The following is a 16917-nucleotide window of genomic DNA, read 5'->3' as shown; positions in this document are numbered from 1 at the left end:
AGCTTCGCGGAGTGCGCGCGCGCGGCAGCCCCATTTCTCCGCCCCTCACGTGGCCCCTCCCTCTCACCCTAGGCGCGCGCGAGCCTCCGGGGCTGGTCCGTCTGGTCACGTGACTCCCAACTCCGCGCTTTCTGTACTACAGCCTTTCTAGCTTCCACTGCCAGAATCCGGCGTTATGGCTGCCGCTGTTCCCTGCGCCGCTTCTCTCTCCCTACTATTTCCTCCCCTCTTGTTCCTCCTGCTCCTCTCCGCTCCTCAGGGCGGTAGCGGCCTGCACACCAAGGGTGCCCTTCCCCTGGATACAGTCACTTTCTACAAGGTAACGGGGGCGGGGAACATCGCACGCAGGTGCAGCCAGAGCGCCCAGGGGAGCGTAGACCTGTGGGGGACGCAGGGGACAGAGGTCTAGCCAGTGGTGGTCTGTGGCGACGATCAGGGCTTCCCACCATCTTATAGGGCTGATGGACTCTGGGCCGAAGCCGTATCATGACCATGCTCCACGGTCCCCTCGCACCCTTGCCTTTGCAGTATTTGTACTTGCTTCCTCTTTTGCAAAAGAGCTGCCGAGATGGAGCCGAGGGAACTGGGAGCCCCTTCCCCTCACCTATGGGGAGAGGGCGGTGCCCGACAGGATCCAATCCTCGAGTCCCAAGTGGGAGCTTCGGAGGGCGGCGCAAAGCGGACGCCACAGCTCCTGCTGTGGTTGGGCTGCGGGGTGGGAACCCGGCGTGTTGGCACGCATTTCTGCGCCCCTCTTCCCTTGGCGTGGATTGCAGCCTAATTTGCAATATGCAAACACCGTCCAGACAGCCTGAGTCTCCTTGAAAAGTGCAAGCGTTAAGAATAAGCTTCGGTTCAACACCTTTATAGAGAATATCTTGTGCCTGGAGGGGAAAAAATGAATATAATCGGGTCAAAGCACGGAAGGACTCACCACTACTTTCTACCTCCATTATTTACAGAATTTGGGGTCCTGGCCTGGTTAATTGTCGTTGGAAATGTTGAAGGCAGAATGCAGGCTCAACCCCCTCCTCTTGCACCTGTCTTCACCCACTGGCAGCTTTTAACTTTGCCTACAAGATGGGCAAGCTAACGCTTTGAGAGAGCCCGTCTTTTTAGTTTCTTAATTTGTACCTATTGCTAGGAAGTGAAACCAAAAAGTGGAGTTCTAAATGTGTCTCAGGTGGTTGGCTTCTTCTATTTTCAAAAGGGTTTCTTGTGGATTTGGCACCTGTGGCTCATTCAAGGCAGTTTCAAGAATGTAAAAGCGTAGGTATGGTTGTCAGGCACACCCCACAGCAACCTATGCTTTGGGGGCCTTTATTGGCAAAGTGACACTCCTACCCTCTCAAACTTGGAAATGGGATAACATCACAGACCAAGTGTGACTTAGAGGGAATCTGTGTACTATAAAGTTGACAGTATTTCCTAATCAGTTGGTGCCTCTGCATCTTTACTGCTACCGGTACAGCCTGGTCAAGGCGATCATTCCAGTAACCTACCTAAGTCCTACATGACCTGATCTTGCTTCCCTCTTCTTTCATCTCCTAACCATTCTCCTTTTTGTCCCCTCTGCTCCAGCCACACTTTCTCTGTCCTTTAAATATTCCTAGCTCGTTACTGCAGCGGGCCCTTTGCACTTTTGACTAGAACATTCTTTGCCCCATCTTTGAAAGGCTGGTTGCTTATCATTCAGGCTTAGGTTAAACGTTACCTTCTCAGAGCCCTTCCATGATTTCCCCTCCCCCAGCCTTTTTTTTCTTGTCTATTATATCAATTCCCACACTAAAATATTATATGTTTGGGAAAAACTACCTTGCCTGTTTTGTTCACTGATCAACTACACAACCTAGCAGTTTACCCGTCACATACCTAGAAGATGCTCAATAATAATCTGTTGAATGAATGAACAAATGTTTCTCCAGTCCCTTTCTAAATTTCACTCTCTTTAATACCATTGAACAAAAGGAGACCTTCGTAGTGGTGTGTCCAGGAGACTCATTCCATGCTTTGCCTTTCAGTGATTTCCAATGCCTTTTTTTGTTTCTTGCTCTTCACCATCACTAGAAATAAGAGACCCTGTCTGTTTTCTTTCCTGCTGTGTTCACTTAGAACGGTGCCTGGCACATGATAGGCCCTCAGTATCTTTTTATTCAGTAAATGAATGAATAATGAATTCATCTGTCCATTGAAGAAGCAAGTTGCCTAAATGTTACGGTGGAGCCGATTCCTCAAGGATGAGGAAAGGAGAGAGAGTCCTAAAGCAATTAAGAGGTATAGACTGAGTTAAAAAACAAGAAAAAATTCATTGTGCAAATGCTTGCCATTCAAAACCATTCTGCCAGGGGTAAGAATGGTGAAAGTAAAAGATGGTGGCCTCTTAATTCTATTTCAATGTTACAGTACTGTATGATTCTTAATATTATTGCATAATACAAATGTAGGCCCCTTGCAGGTAGGGATCCTGTGTTGTGCTTTTTAAATTGTTTTCCCCCTGGACATGTAGCATCTGCTACCAAAGTCTGCCCTAGTTTTGTTCCTTTAGCACATATTTTTGGAGCATCTGCTACACACAGGTACTGTTGGGCACTAGGGACATAGCAAAACACAGGTCAGACAAGGTCCTTAATTCTCATAAATGTACATTCAAGTAGGGAGGACAAACAAGCAAATAAGGATTTCAGAGTGATTAATGCAGAAAGTAGAGCCGGATAAAGGATGAGTGTGATGGAAATGAAGCAGTGTTGGACAGTGTGGGTGGAGGAGGGGTATTTGAAGTGAGCTTTGAATGATTGACAGCCATGGAATGAACCGAGGAAAGTGCATTCCAGACAGCAGAGACAGCAAATGAAAAGGCCCTTAGTAAGAATAAGTTTGGTGTGTTGAATTGAAATAAGGCCATTTGGGCCGGAGGGATGTGATCTCATTTATATTTTAAGTCTTCCCTGCTTTTAGGCCCCCAGAGCTCAGAATTTTTGGGGTCAATGACCACTTAAAAGATTACCTGTTCTGGTGGCTTCTGCCCCTTCCCTTGTGTGTGTAGGCAGTTTTTAAATGTTTTTTTCAAACCTAAAACCAAATGGACATCAGCACACAATAAGGAACAAGGAATTACAAAAACTGGGAGGCTGTTGGCTTGACTTAATTATGATGGCCTGTGATGAAATACTGACCAGCAGTGATCACTGATTAGAAGAACAAAAGGTTGTATGTAAGAGGAAGAGAAGGCAGTATTACTGGCCAAAGACAGTTTGTTAGATAAAATCTGTGCATTGGAAGACATTATCAAAAGGAAGTCCTTGGGATTCCTCAATATGTTAAATATAGAATTACTACATGACCCCGTAGTTCCATTCCTAGCTATGTACCCAAAAGAAATGAAAACAGGTGTTCAAACAAAAAATTGTACATGAATGTTCATAATAGTACTATTCACAAATAGCCAAGAGGTGGAAACATCCCAGATGTCCATCAGTTGATGAAGGCTTAGGCAAAATGTGGTCTATCCATACAATGGAATATTTATTTGGCCGCAGAAAGGAGTGAAATACTGGTGCATACTACAACATGGATGTACCCTGAAAACATGCTAAGGGAAAGAAGCCAGACAGACGGCCATGTATTATATGATTCCATCAGAGTAGACAAATCCATAGAAACAAAGCAGATTAGTGGTTGGGAAGGAGGACTGGGGAATGATTGCTTAATGGGTATATGGCTCTGGGTACATGGTTCCTTTGCAGGTGGTGAAAATGTTCTGGAACTAGATGTTAGTGATGGTTGCACAACATCGTGAATATACTAAATTCCACTGAATTGTGTACTTTAAAATGGCTAAAATGGTCATGTGAATTTTACAATTAAAAATCTTGGCCCTAACAACAGTTTAGGACCTAGAAATCCAGCCAAAGTAAACAGTGGTCTAGGGAGGGGACACTGTCCCAAGCCTGGCATCTCAGGAACTTCCCTTGAATCCTGAAACTGCAGAGTTCAGCTCTGGACTCCCTAGCCAATGCTTCCTCCATGGTACCAACTCCTTTATATAGATGGGTGGTGGGTTGGTTGGTTGGGTTTTGTCATGTTTCTGATTCAGTGCTTACTGAGAAAGGTCCCTTGGGATGATGGGCGTTACGGGCCAACGTAGTGCGTGCTAAGGGTCTCCTTAGCCTTACCAGAAGGGCCACTGGAGAAAGCCTTAATACATCTACAGATTTATTCTAGACTGGATTGTATATGTCTTTGATTAGTGTGAACAACTATCTAATAGGGTACCCAACACATAGCAGGAACCACTAAATTATTAAATGAATCAATGGGTGAATGAATGAATGAATGAATGAATGAATGGATATTGGTATGTGAGAGTTTGTCTCCCTTGTGGGCTTGGTACTACTCCATTTCTTAACCTTTGGGAAAAGCAATCAGCCCCAAAGTTCCCTGGAACCCCCACTTGCTCAGCTCTATACGCCCTCAGGTCATTCCCAAAAGCAAGTTCGTCTTGGTGAAGTTCGACACCCAGTACCCCTACGGTGAGAAGCAGGATGAGTTCAAGCGTCTGGCTGAAAACTCGGCCTCCAGTGATGACCTCTTGGTGGCAGAGGTGGGGATCTCAGGTATGACAAGTCCAAGATGACTGGGGAGGGCAGAGAGGGAGGAAGCCAGGAATGACTTCCCTACTTGTCGGGGGAATCCCAGCACCTTTCTGTCTGAACCCCACATGTAAACAGGGTCATGGCCTTTCAAGGAATCTGGTGTCCCTGGCAATGAGATTGAGCAGATTCTGTGACCACCGAACCTCAGCGCAGCCTTGCAGGGGCCTGAGGGGAAGGAATCCACCATCCTTCATCCTCTACCCTCCACTGACACCAAACTTAATAGAGAACTTGGAGCTCTCTTTGCAGAGGGGGTGCCCTGCCCCCTAGGGGACAGCGTAGTCCATTTTTCCATCTTCATTTCAGCTCGTTTGTACCAAAACTATGGGGATTTGGCTTTAGCTCAAATCCACCAGAGCTGCCACTAAACCAAGGTCAGCTCTCAACCACAATGACAGCTTTAATAATAGTGGCCAACATTTAGTGGTTTACAGTCTGTAAAGATGTACACAGACATTGCATTTTTAATCTTCTCTTGAACCCCACCTGAGAAGCGAGACGTACTACTATCTCCATTTTATACCTAAGGAAAACAAGCTCAAGGCTGTGGGGTACAAAGTGGCTCATCCAGAATTCCACCTAAGAGTTTATTCCCAAGGGCAGTGGGTTCTTCCCTCTCTCAGCTTCCTCCCAGCTGAAATACCTCAGTCCCTAGTAAGTGCGAGAGTCTGTTCCTGGGTACAGGGCAGTCAGTCAATTCCCACTCAGCTGTAAGTTCACTCCCTTGGGGCTTTTAGAATAATAAGTGACATTTATCAAATGTTTACTGTGTGCCAGGCCACTGTGCTAAGTGTTTTATACATATTTCATCCTTGGGACAAACTATAAAGGAAGTGCTGTGACCGAGCACCACCACCACCATTTTTCAGATGAAGAAACAATGCTTGCTCAAGATCGTCGAGTTTAGTGGCAGAACTAAGGTTGGAACCCCATGCTTCTTATTCTGCCTCCGAATAAGTGGTCTGGGCCATTTCTTCTTGACAGGGTGTGGAAAACCAGTTATCACAGCGTCAGCCTTGGAGCAGTTGCTGCCTTTCAGGGAGGACACAGCAAATACTAATAGCTACCACATACTAAGGGCTTAACTCTTCCAGGTGGAGGGCTCCTAGCCCCTCATTGGGTCCTTAAAACAGCCCTTGTGGTAGGGACCATGTGACCTATCACAGGCTCCCTTTCTCTCAACTCCAGCCAGGTTGGCCTTTGTAATCCTTAAATACACCCAGCTCATTCCTGCCTTGGAAGGACTTGCAGTCCTTCTTCTGAGACAGTTCCCATATCCTCACACGTCTGGCTCCTTGATCCTCAGGTCTCAGCTCATGTCATCTCCAGGTGGGCCTTCTTACCCAGTCACACCGTTTTATTTTCCTCAGGGCACTGATCACTTAGGTTTGTTTATTATCTTTCTTCGCACCCTTAGAAGAATGTAAGTGCCTTGAGGTTGACACCCCATGTCTGGTTTCTGTTCACAGACTATGGTGACAAGCTGAATATGGAACTGAGTGAGAAATACAAGCTGGACAAAGACAAGTACCCGGTCTTCTACCTCTTCCGGGATGGGGACTTTGAGAACCCGGTCCTGTATAATGGGGCAGTTAAGGTTGGAGCCATCCAGCGCTGGCTAAAGGGGCAAGGGGTCTACCTAGGTATGCCTGGTTGCCTGCCTACGTATGACACCCTGGCTGCAGAGTTCATCAAGGCCTCTAGCGTGGAGGCCCGACAGGCCCTCTTACAGCGGGGGCAGGACAACCTCTCAGGTGTGAAGGAGACTGAGAAGAAGTGGGCTGAGCAGTACCTGAAGATCATGGGGAAGGTCTTAGACCAGGGTGAGGATTTCCCAGCATCAGAGATGACCCGGATCACCAAGCTGATTGAGAAGAACAAGATGAGCGACGGGAAGAAGGAGGAGCTCCAGAAGAGCTTAAACATCTTGACTGCCTTTCAGAAGAAGGGGGCCGAGAAGGAGGAGCTGTAAAAAGGCACTCTAGGGTTTTCCAGAGTTTGGTGGGGATGGGGAGGGAAAGTTACCTGCTGCCTGTGAGACCCTGGGATATAAGGGAGTGGTGGGATAAGTGACCCTAAACCAGCATGCCCAGATACTGATGTTGTGACCATGCTTGGGACATCTCTGTAGCCAGTCCGGGTATAGCTGGAATACGCACTCAGATGGCTTATGAAATTCCCGCAGAAGGAATTGGTGCTATAAAGAGTGTACTGCCCAGGTCCTTGACAGGTGTAATTCTGATCTAATTAAAGTTTCTGTGTTTTGGTTAAGTGGATCTGAAGCCATTCAAATTTCTTTTACAAATTATACTTTGGCCTATGACCTGCTTTCTCATTTGAATTTATTTTTTAATCTAAGCTGGTATGGACTCCACTCTACCAGGGTAACAGATTATCTTGGTAACACTGGAAATGGGCCCCAGCTCAAGGCCTACCTTTCTTTCCACTGATGTCAGACTCAAGTGGACTGATTGTGGGTTGTATATTGCATTGTCCATTTTCTTGTCCTTAAAATTGAATGGCAACATTAATGAACCTCAGTATATTTATTTTCCATACTCCATGAGATACATAGCAAATTCTTAGTTTTATTGATATAATCTGATGTTTTTTTCGAGTTTGATTTAGACAGCTAAACGATACAATGCAGTCTGATTTGGAAGTTGAAAAAAGGGGGGGATTGTTTGTCATTTAAGTTACTTTGTCAGTTCACGCAGTAAGTACCAACTTTAAAACAGAGGGAGCATTGTAGTGACTTTGAAATCTGTTCTCAGGAGTGATGAGCAGGACCTGCAATGGTAAGCTTCGTAACATCCCTACTTTCATATTTAACTATTTGAAATTATCAAACTAGACAGCTCCTGAAATATGTCTAGTTGCACCCACACAAATGTAAGTTGGATGGAGCTGGCAAATAAAATCTTAAATTGTTTATGTTCCTTCATTTCCCCCAGATTGTTATTTAAAGTCACTGGAAACGAAAAAAAAAAATATGGAGGAAAATTCATGTGTTGAATTGGATGGACCAAAAACAATTGTGTTCACTTAGGCTAACAATTCAACTAGGTAAAAAATGTTGAAACCTAAACTCCTGCCCATAACCAGCATAGATATTCTCAACATTTGACAAGAATACATGTATTTGGCCCAATAATTTCAGTATTTCCCCTACTAATTATTTCAATTCTGACAAAATTTGGGGAGATCTTTTTCAATGCTTCTCACTGGTAAACTTGCTTTAGCTGTTCTAGTTTTTTCTCATGTACCTAAAACAGTCACTTCTTAAGAACTATTCACTATTTTATGGAAATTAAGAGTGAGACAAATGGCAGATAGGGAAAGAACTCTAAAACTAAACGTATCCACAGTCCCTGAATGTGGTCTCATCTCAATTGAGAGGAATGAAAGGTGGCAACACCCAGGGTACTTCACTGGATGCGTCTGGACTGGGGATCATTATAAGCCCACGGTCTTCAGTTGAAGAAACATGGGCTGTAGGGCAGGAATAGATTATACATCAGAGGCTCGTTGTACCAAATATTTTTCATTAAAGATGAGCCCTGTTTCTAGTTTAAGAGTGAAGTGGTTTGCATATGCTACATAAAATTGAGTCTTCCCTGTCACTTAAGACAAATGGATTCCTTTCTGGTAATTCTTGGCATCTAATTAAATAATACTGTGGCTCAAATGCTGCTAATCAGACTAATGAAAGCTATGGACTGGCTTCCCAGAATCAAAACAAATATATACGATTTTCAGGGTCTTTCCAGATAACCTGAAGATGAGACCGTGGAACCAACAGAGAACTCTATTCTAAGCAACTTGCAAGTAATCTCAAATAGTGCCAAGAATCATTTTAATTTACAAATAGTCCTTAGTAATTGGTGCCACACAAAAAAATGTTGGCATTAGAATCACATCAAGAGAGACTGATTATTCAATAGAGAACCAAGACAGAATGGGAATTTGAACACGGCCATCAAAACTTAAGACTGTGAGATTGGGGGTTGGGGGGGTTGTGTCTGGATTTTAGCTCATTTCATCAATACTTAAGTTTGATTCTTACTCAACCCTTAACTCATTGGATGGTCTTAAGTAACCTTGTATGCAACAACTACTTTTCTCATGTAAAATAGTACATTATCTGGGACCCACTTTTACTGGAATATGTAGACACTGGAGGTTGTAAAAAAGCTCTGTGCTCAAGCATAAATTAGGTAACCCACAAATCATTTTTATAAGCATTTGATACAACAGTTGCTTACCCTTGACTTGTATGAAATACATGTCTGCATCAAGGCAGTGGCAGCATCTAAAAAACAGGGAACATGAAAAAGTATAACCCTGAGCCCATCTGGGGGAAAAAGTTAAAAATGGCAGTAAAGTATATCCAGATACCCAACTTTTGCTAAAGGAAAACAGACCATTGGGATGGAAGCAGGTAAAATGACTTTTTTCAGGGCTCAAATAAGAGCACTTAGTATCTACCATGTTTCCCCAAAAATAAGACCTAACTGGAAAATATGCTCTACCATGATTTTTCAGGATGACTTCCCCTGAACATAAGCCCTAATGAGTCTTTTGGAGCAAAAATCAGTATAAGACCCAATCTGATTTTCAGGGAAACACAGTATCACAGAACAGAAAGGAAACTAGGAGAGGAAAAACAAACATCTCTTCTTTCCACTGTTGTCAGTGTGTCTGAATAAACTTTTGATCTCATCAGCCTGTGAGTTCACATACTCAGATAAATCATCAGACTGTCTGAAATCCTCCACTTCCCACTAAATCTAGAAATCTCATTCCTTACCTTGGCAACAAATCCTTATTGCTGTGATCCCCACACTTCTATCTCAATCCCTACCCCTTTCCACTCCTTTCATTAACACGTTGCGTACTGATCACGAGAATCTTCACGAGGGATTTAAATCCCGCGGTACGCAACGTGTTAAGTCCCAGCTGCTTGAGCCTTTTATATTTCAGTCATAGGAACATACTTAGCTGTTTCCTGCCTGGGGGCCTTTGGACTCCGTTCCTTTTTCCATGGCCAACTCTCCCTCATTCAGGTCAGATGGCACCACTCAATGGGTCCTGTCATGACCCAGCTTATGACATACCCTGATATATTAAACAGGACTTAATTACAAACTAATATTTTTATTGTCACATTCTCCACCTCAGCCACTAACTAGGATATGGTCTCATTTACCATTATATCAGGAGAGTCTAAAATAGAATCTTGCACATAGTAAATAAGTACTCATTACATATATCTTGAATTAATGCTAGCATGCAAGGTACTAGTTTTAAACAAAAAGTCTAATGGCCTTGGAATGTAAATTTTAAATTCACAAATACTATTGCTGAGGAATGTAACACTCAATACAAAATTGAGATGAATTATACCATTTAAAAGGTGGCTTCTAGAAATCTGAACAAAAATGAACCAGGCAGAAATGCCAACTTAAAATAAAAGTGTTTATATAAATTAACCCATCCAGTTTAAAGTATATTTGCTATGCTTAATTCTGAAGAAGGAAGAATATGTACTTCCCAATTTAATAAATCACATCAAATAAGTAGGAAGTTTCAACAACAAGGCTGTAGATAACACTGAAACCCCTTTTTATATTAAAAGTTAAAATGAAAGACAAATCCAGATTGAACATAGTGATTGCAAAATATAATGCAATTTTAAACAATTAAAATTATGAAAATATACAAAATTGATGGGCAACACAACTAGGCATTTGTACATTTTTCATTATGTGGAGAACACTAAAAATTTCTCTACCTTTTATCCACATCAGATAAATGATTTAAACCAAATGTTTGCTTTGGAGAGTCTTAACTTAGGATCTCAGTAGTATAAAAAGCAGTAATTTTTCAGTCTGTAAACAGTAGTCGTGTTTTTCTCCTTTCCTTTTTTTTTTTTTTTTTTTTTTAAATAGCAATTTACCACACAAAAACAACAAAAAACCCACACAAACCAAAAACAGCAGCAGCAGCAATGGGTTATTTGGGAATTCTCTTCAAATACCAATGACATACGATTGCTGGAGAGGGTGCTTTTTACTCATGTAAGAATATATATATATATTTGTAACTGTACACAATTTATAGTGCATGACAGTTTCCAAAAGAACAGATCAATAAAAGATATTGGCTATTTCTGCATAATTTCATTCTTTTTACAATTTTCTCAAAACATAAGAGGTTGGATCTAATTGAAATGCTACATTTAGTAGGAAAATCAGCAAGTAACAAAGGAAGCATAACCTCGATGTAACATTGTCACTAACACCCACCTTTTGAGTTCTTAGTAGAGGTGCCAGATGGCCCTGGGCAAGAGACTAGGTAGGTAGACCACCGGAGTCACGCCCTGTCCATGCGGACCAAGGCCAGCCACTGAGCACGCACATATACGCTAGATTGATCATGGTCAAATGATAGACTTGTTTCAAAGAGCATTTCTATGTCTATGTACAGTATTTTTGGACATTCAAAAACACATTATTTCAACAACACATGCCATACACATATACCCCCACCCCCATAAATACACAAGATTCCATGTACGCCACAGTTTTACAAAATTATGATGTCACTTGGAATCAATCAGAATTTTCAGTTCATCTTGTTCATCAGTTCTTCCTTTTGGGATGGGGTGTGACAGCTGTGGCTACCAATTTACTTCAAAAATAATTTTTTGAAATTACTTGATGGACTAGGATTTCCAACAAGTCTTATTTTGAACAGGTAATGTAGTAATTTTCTAAAAAATTTCCTTGGATGTTTCAAGCTATTAATCACCCTATCAAACTGTTGAGTCTAAGAAAGTCAAGATGAGGAGACAAAATGCAATTGCTTTGCATAGAGACTTTCCAAGCTCTCTTTTGGTTGCTGTTGAAAGAAAAAAGTATCACATTTCACTGGAGAAGTGAGTTAGAAAGGACCTTTTAGGTCTTCAAGACCAATCCTCCACCAGATGCTTGAATTTCCTGATCAAATTAATTTCTTTGCTCTTATAAAATCACTAAGTTTAACAGTATTTGGGTAACAAAGACGAAAAACAAGCACAGATTCAAACACAAAAAAAGGTTGCCAAAGCAATTGTATAAACTGTAACATTTTCAAGAGCAATGTTTCTCTTCTGTCAGACCTACCTCTGAAGCTGTATAGTCTTGGGGAGCTCCAGGTGAACAATGTAAACACCAATCTGGTGAAATTCTCAAGTTTGAAGAAAGTAAACTGATCCTCCAACCCAATGGATAACATTTCTTTTGCCTGCCTAAAACTTAAAACCTACCTTAAGTCTGTAATATACATTCTTCCTTCCTTCCCAACCCCCCCGCTTAAAAAAAACACTACAGTATTATCTTTATTTTCAAGCATATATGTATATATATACACATATATGCTTGAAAATATACATATATATGTAAAAGCATATACATATATATATATCTCACAAAACCAATGACATTGGTATTAGACTTTCCTGCATAAATTATGTACACCTCTCTTCTTTGAAAGTGATTCCCATCTTTCCCAAATGGATGAAAGACAGCAAGCTAGTCCTCAGCAGGCTTGTAAGTGGTCTGCACTGCTTTTCCCTCCTAACAGCTGTGAGTTAACAGAAGCCTATCTGGGCTGGAACTCGTACAGGGCTCAGAAGGGGCTAAGGGAACTATGAAGCCACAACATGAGCACCTGTGGTCGTGAGTGGTGCCCTTCAGCAGCAGGTGCTTACGCCAAATTGTATCTAAGGCCCTTTGGATACCTGCCTTGGGTTCTGTGGGAGTCAAGCAACTGAAGCCACGAAACTAAACTGCTGATGTGAAGAGGGCCTGCTTCCAGTCATGGTCCCCTCTACTTCTCCTTTTTGCTTCCTAAGGCTCAGGACCAGACCAAAATGTCCACTGCTATAATGGTAGGGCCAGTCAGCTGCTCTGAGGTTGATGCTTTATGCTTAATTTCTATTGCTGCTTTTATAGGACCCTCCCCACACCAGATGATTCTGGTGATAGAAGGGAAGAAGAAAAGGGGGGTTCTCTTGTGGCTGCCATATGCATATGAACATGTATAAAAAGTGGTCAAACCCAGATGAGGGTCCTGCTTCTGGTTTATATACAATAATTTAATCAGTTGTATACATTTAATACCTAAAAAATTAATTCACGATCAAAGTCCTTCATGCATTTTATGAGGAAGTTCTGGATTAAAATGATGGTCAACCAGATGTAGATTTTGCCTGGGAAGATGATGTCATTTTCTGCTATAGAGTCTCAGTGCCTGTGGTTCACACTTCCTTAAATTTTCAGTTTCTTTGTGGTCTCAAGTCTTTTTTTCAGCAGCTCCCCAATTTCCAGAAGTGAGTGCAGATAACTGTTCTGCACCTTCCCTTGCACAGTCTTTGAAAATTTTCTCTCTTCCTACAAAGGAGACAAGAATTAGTGGTCCTGCTCAGAAAGCATTCCCCCGGATACAGCTCCTCAGATATAAACTGAAATTACCATTACCTTTGGTCTCATTGCAAGCTCCATCAGAATAGACTGGATCATTTTCAATTTCATAAAATGCATAGAAGGCTCAAGCCATCACAGATGTGTATTTTTCCACATCATTTTTCACTAATACCCTATTGCTTTAGCATCATTATTCTTTCAAGTAACCTTTATTATGTCATATAAAGCCAAAAAACTGACATTTCTGGTTAGTATTAATAGTTTTGATCAAGAAAAAAAGTAGAAAATTATTACTAAATAGTTTGGACATAAAATCACTATTATGAGCTGTAGAAAGTGAAAAAATGAGATTTCTGATTATTAGTTTCATTAGGAAAAAAAGCAGAAATTTATTAATTTGGACATTCATCACAGCCACTTTTTAAAGACATCAAATTTACCAGTATCATCTTGTTTAGTTACAATATTGACAGGTCTCCCTCCATATTGAAAAGTCCCTGGGCTCCGGAGGCCAAACAACTACCATGTTTCCCTGAAAATAAGACCTAGCCGGACCATCAGCTGTAATGTCTCTTTTTGAGTAAAAATTAATATAAGACCTGGTCTTATTTTACTATAAGACTCAGTCTTATATAAGACCAGGTATAATATAATGTAATACCAGATCTTATATTAATTTTTACTCCAAAAGATGCATTAGAGCTGATGGTCTGGCTAGGTCATATTTTCAGGGAAACACGGTATTAACTTTAAAAAAACACACAAAGTTTTCCTAAGCCTACACTATTTGCTGCTCATTTGACCTGGGATAGACACCACAAAAAATAAAAGGGATGGAGTGTTCAAACCCAGAAATGAGGCTGGCTGAGAACTGGTTAGGTTTACATGAGGTTGGCAGTATTGCAAAGCCCAGAAGCAATCAGGTAAGCACATCTTAGGACCCAACAATACTACTACTTGAGAGCTAACCTACCTTAGAAATACAAGTGTGTATAAGAAAGTATGTACAAATACATTTCATTCAGTACTGTATGAGAAAGTAAATTATAGAAACAACCTAAAATGTCCAATGGCTGTGGTGCATTCATATTTTGAATACTAAACAGTTATTTAAAAATTGAGACCCAAAGTTTAGCAACTTTTCCAAGGTCAAAAGAGGAGACTCGGCTGGTCCGATGGTGGTGGGTTATCAGAACTTATTAACGCTAGTGTCACTAAAGTTGGCATACAACCCCCCACTGCTAAATTTGACTGGCTAAAAAAAAAAAAAAGAGGAGACTCAGGGCTTGGAAAATCTAGAGAGTAGCCCAAAGTTAAGGGTAACTTCTAGAACACTCAAAAAGAGAAATCTTACTCCCCATTTCAGGAGGCAGATAAATCTTTGAACAACTATTCACAGTCACTACAGCAGGGCTGGTGTGCCTGTCACCCTCACACCACAGTCTTTCCCACATACCACGTGTTCTGGGCTCTGCCAACAGACCAATGGTGCCTCACACAATTCACTTTCCTGCCTCTGTGCTTTTGTTTGCCTCCTGCTCGCAATTCCTTCCATCCATTCCTGTCTGCCCGGTGAGAACGTACTAATCCTCAAATGTCCCTTCTCCAGTGACTCATTTTGACTAGCTCAGATTTTTGTGCCTACATTGTATCTCCAACTTAAACTAATTTTTATGCATCTCTCTACAGCCAGGTCTTTTTGGTCATTACATTTCTACAAGCCCAACAACAGCAAGCTCAATAAATTTGTATGTACTTAGTAAAAATCTCAAAGATACCCAGCAAAGCTCAACCACATGAAGCCATGTGACATTCGTTCAAGTCTGCAACCCTCAAGATTTTTTTGGTCTTTTTTTTAAGAATAGGTACTATAATTTTGAGTTTTCATTTTTCTATAGTATTCATGAAAGGGCATGAGTTCAGAATAAAGAATAAGTTTAGATTTGTTCTAAAAAGCAGAAAGTTAAACAGCTCCAAATCTATTACCACAAATGATCAGAATTCTTTATATGTGTAAAGGTGTTCCAAAAAGACCAACAAGTGTCTCTCCATTCAAGTGGAGGTAGAAGGCAAGAATCCTACCCAGGATGTACCTTATTTTTCTAGGATTCAATTACTAGGCCTTTACTGGATTCACAAGTACCCGGAAGTCATAAAAAAAAGCTAATGGCAGATACAAATGCGATACAGGGAAGGGGGAAAGATGGGAATGGTTCTGGATGGTGGGACTGGGACTGAAGTGAGGCTGGGAACTGGGAGATGCTAGTCTCTATTTTCTAATTCTCTTGTAACAAACATTTCCATGTAAAGAAATGATGAAATACTACAGAGCGGTTAAAAAGAATAAAGTAGATAATTACTCATATATAATGGTCCCCTAGAGACCAAGTACAAAAAGCAAGAGACAAAACAATGTGTATAGGATGCTATCATTCATATTTAATGGTGAGAACATGGGAGAAGGAGGGAAATAGACTTAATATGCTTGTAGATGGGTTACCTAACTCAGGAAGAGTGCATAAGAAACTACTGATAATTGTGGTTCCTTCTGGGAAAGGGAACTAAGGAACAGGTTAGAATGGGAGGAAGACACTTCACTATATTGTCTTTCTTTACAGTTTGAATTTGTTTTTTTACCATGTGCATATTTTACTTTTCAAAATAAAGTAAGGCTTAAAAAAAAAGGAAGACAAAAATACTAAAGAATTAAATAATGCATCAACGAGTACTTCTAATCACCACTGAAGTCTATAATTCATTCTGATATACATAGGAAAGCCGTTGAATATACAGCTTACCTGGCTAGAATTAAACTTCTAGTTTCCCATCTCAACACATGTCTGCTTCCTTTATCCAGACTTTGGAAATGTTAAATGCTCTGAGCCCCTTCCCCCAGTAAGCCCCTCGCTGAAAGCTCTAGCGTGTTGAAACTTTACAAAAGAGGGGTTTGCAATTTTTTACAGCTGGTGTGCCAAGCAAGATTCCCTTCTTTTCCTTCCCTGGGCAAGTCTGGGGCAAGAATGATGGCTGCCCTCAGATTACTGGACGAGTTCTCTCATCAGCAGAAGCTTAGGACACACACTCAAGGGAAGCATTCTTCACAATCGGACTTTCATCACTGGAGCAACTAGATAGAAATGGGTAGTGCGACCACTGCCCTTCTGGCCTCTATCAAAATCCTACACCTGCTCCAGGAGGGTGAATGTTAACTCACCTGACACCACTAAACCTTCAGCTATTTCAGACTGAAAGCTTTTATTTATTTAATTTTTTAAAAGAATTCACATGTTACACACAGACTTTACGGGGATTTTTGCTAACAGCATTTTAAGAGACTGGCCTAAAATAATTACCAAGAGAAATCGGATGACTGCTACCTTTGATTCCAGACTTGGCTCCATTCCTTTTTTGGCTGACTTGCTCTAGCCTAATTACTACTGACACAATTATTTCTGATGTCCAGCATCTTTCCTTTTTCAGGTGATAACTGCTAGAGTGGTAAAGAAGCCAGCCAACCCAGCAGCAAGTAAGTTCTCACTCAAGGAGATTGTCCCTGGATTGCAAAAACATGGCTGGTTTCCTCTGGTGCTCAAAACAGGGACAGTACTCATTCTATTCCTGCCAATTCGTTGTTAGTTTTCATAGTAAAAGAACAACCCCCACAATACACAGAAAGAAAGGAGGAAGGGAACCCACCACCAACACAACAAACTACTACTGCAGGCACCTTCTAATCACAATTCCTATAAGGGGAGAATGAATTGAAAATTAATGTGTCCTTGTGATAAAGATAAGGA

General features: G+C 41.3%; 2 protein-coding genes across 5 annotated transcripts in view; one reads left to right on the top strand and one right to left on the bottom strand.

Annotated features, from left to right (window-relative positions):
- The first annotated feature begins 87 nt into the window (after positions 1 to 87).
- Positions 88 to 7591, top strand: ERP29 (endoplasmic reticulum protein 29). The gene is made up of 3 exons (XM_019734104.3): positions 88 to 319; positions 4475 to 4613; positions 6122 to 7591. Exons 1-3 carry the CDS (start codon positions 176 to 178, stop codon positions 6622 to 6624), a joined length of 786 nt encoding a protein of 261 aa, XP_019589663.1. The 5' UTR covers positions 88 to 175; the 3' UTR covers positions 6625 to 7591.
- Positions 7592 to 9793: 2202 nt separating this feature from the next.
- NAA25 (N-alpha-acetyltransferase 25, NatB auxiliary subunit) overlaps positions 9794 to 16917 on the bottom strand; it is a 57434-nt gene continuing 50310 nt past the window's right edge. For all 4 annotated transcript variants that reach the window (XM_074321050.2, XM_019734078.3, XM_088801013.1 and 1 more), the window contains one exon: positions 9794 to 13087. In XM_074321050.2, coding sequence (XP_074177151.1) covers positions 12965 to 13087 — 123 coding nt within the window. In that variant the 3' untranslated portion in view covers positions 9794 to 12964. The remainder of the gene's footprint in view (positions 13088 to 16917) is intronic.

Source organism: Rhinolophus sinicus, chromosome 9, assembly GCF_057876585.1.
Source record: "Rhinolophus sinicus isolate RSI-liver-muscle chromosome 9, RSI-T2T, whole genome shotgun sequence".
Lineage (NCBI taxonomy): Eukaryota > Metazoa > Chordata > Mammalia > Chiroptera > Rhinolophidae > Rhinolophus > Rhinolophus sinicus.
This window is presented reverse-complemented; position numbering and strand designations above follow the sequence as displayed.

Bases quoted from the DNA above. Each gene is read 5' to 3' on its own strand.
- ERP29 (XM_019734104.3), top strand. From the start codon at position 176: ATGGCTGCCGCTGTTCCCTGCGCCGCTTCTCTCTCCCTACTATTTCCT. The intron at 320-4,474 runs GTAACGGGGGCG...ATACGCCCTCAG, and splicing joins ATACAGTCACTTTCTACAAG to GTCATTCCCAAAAGCAAGTT. The intron at 4,614-6,121 runs GTATGACAAGTC...TTCTGTTCACAG, and splicing joins GGCAGAGGTGGGGATCTCAG to ACTATGGTGACAAGCTGAAT.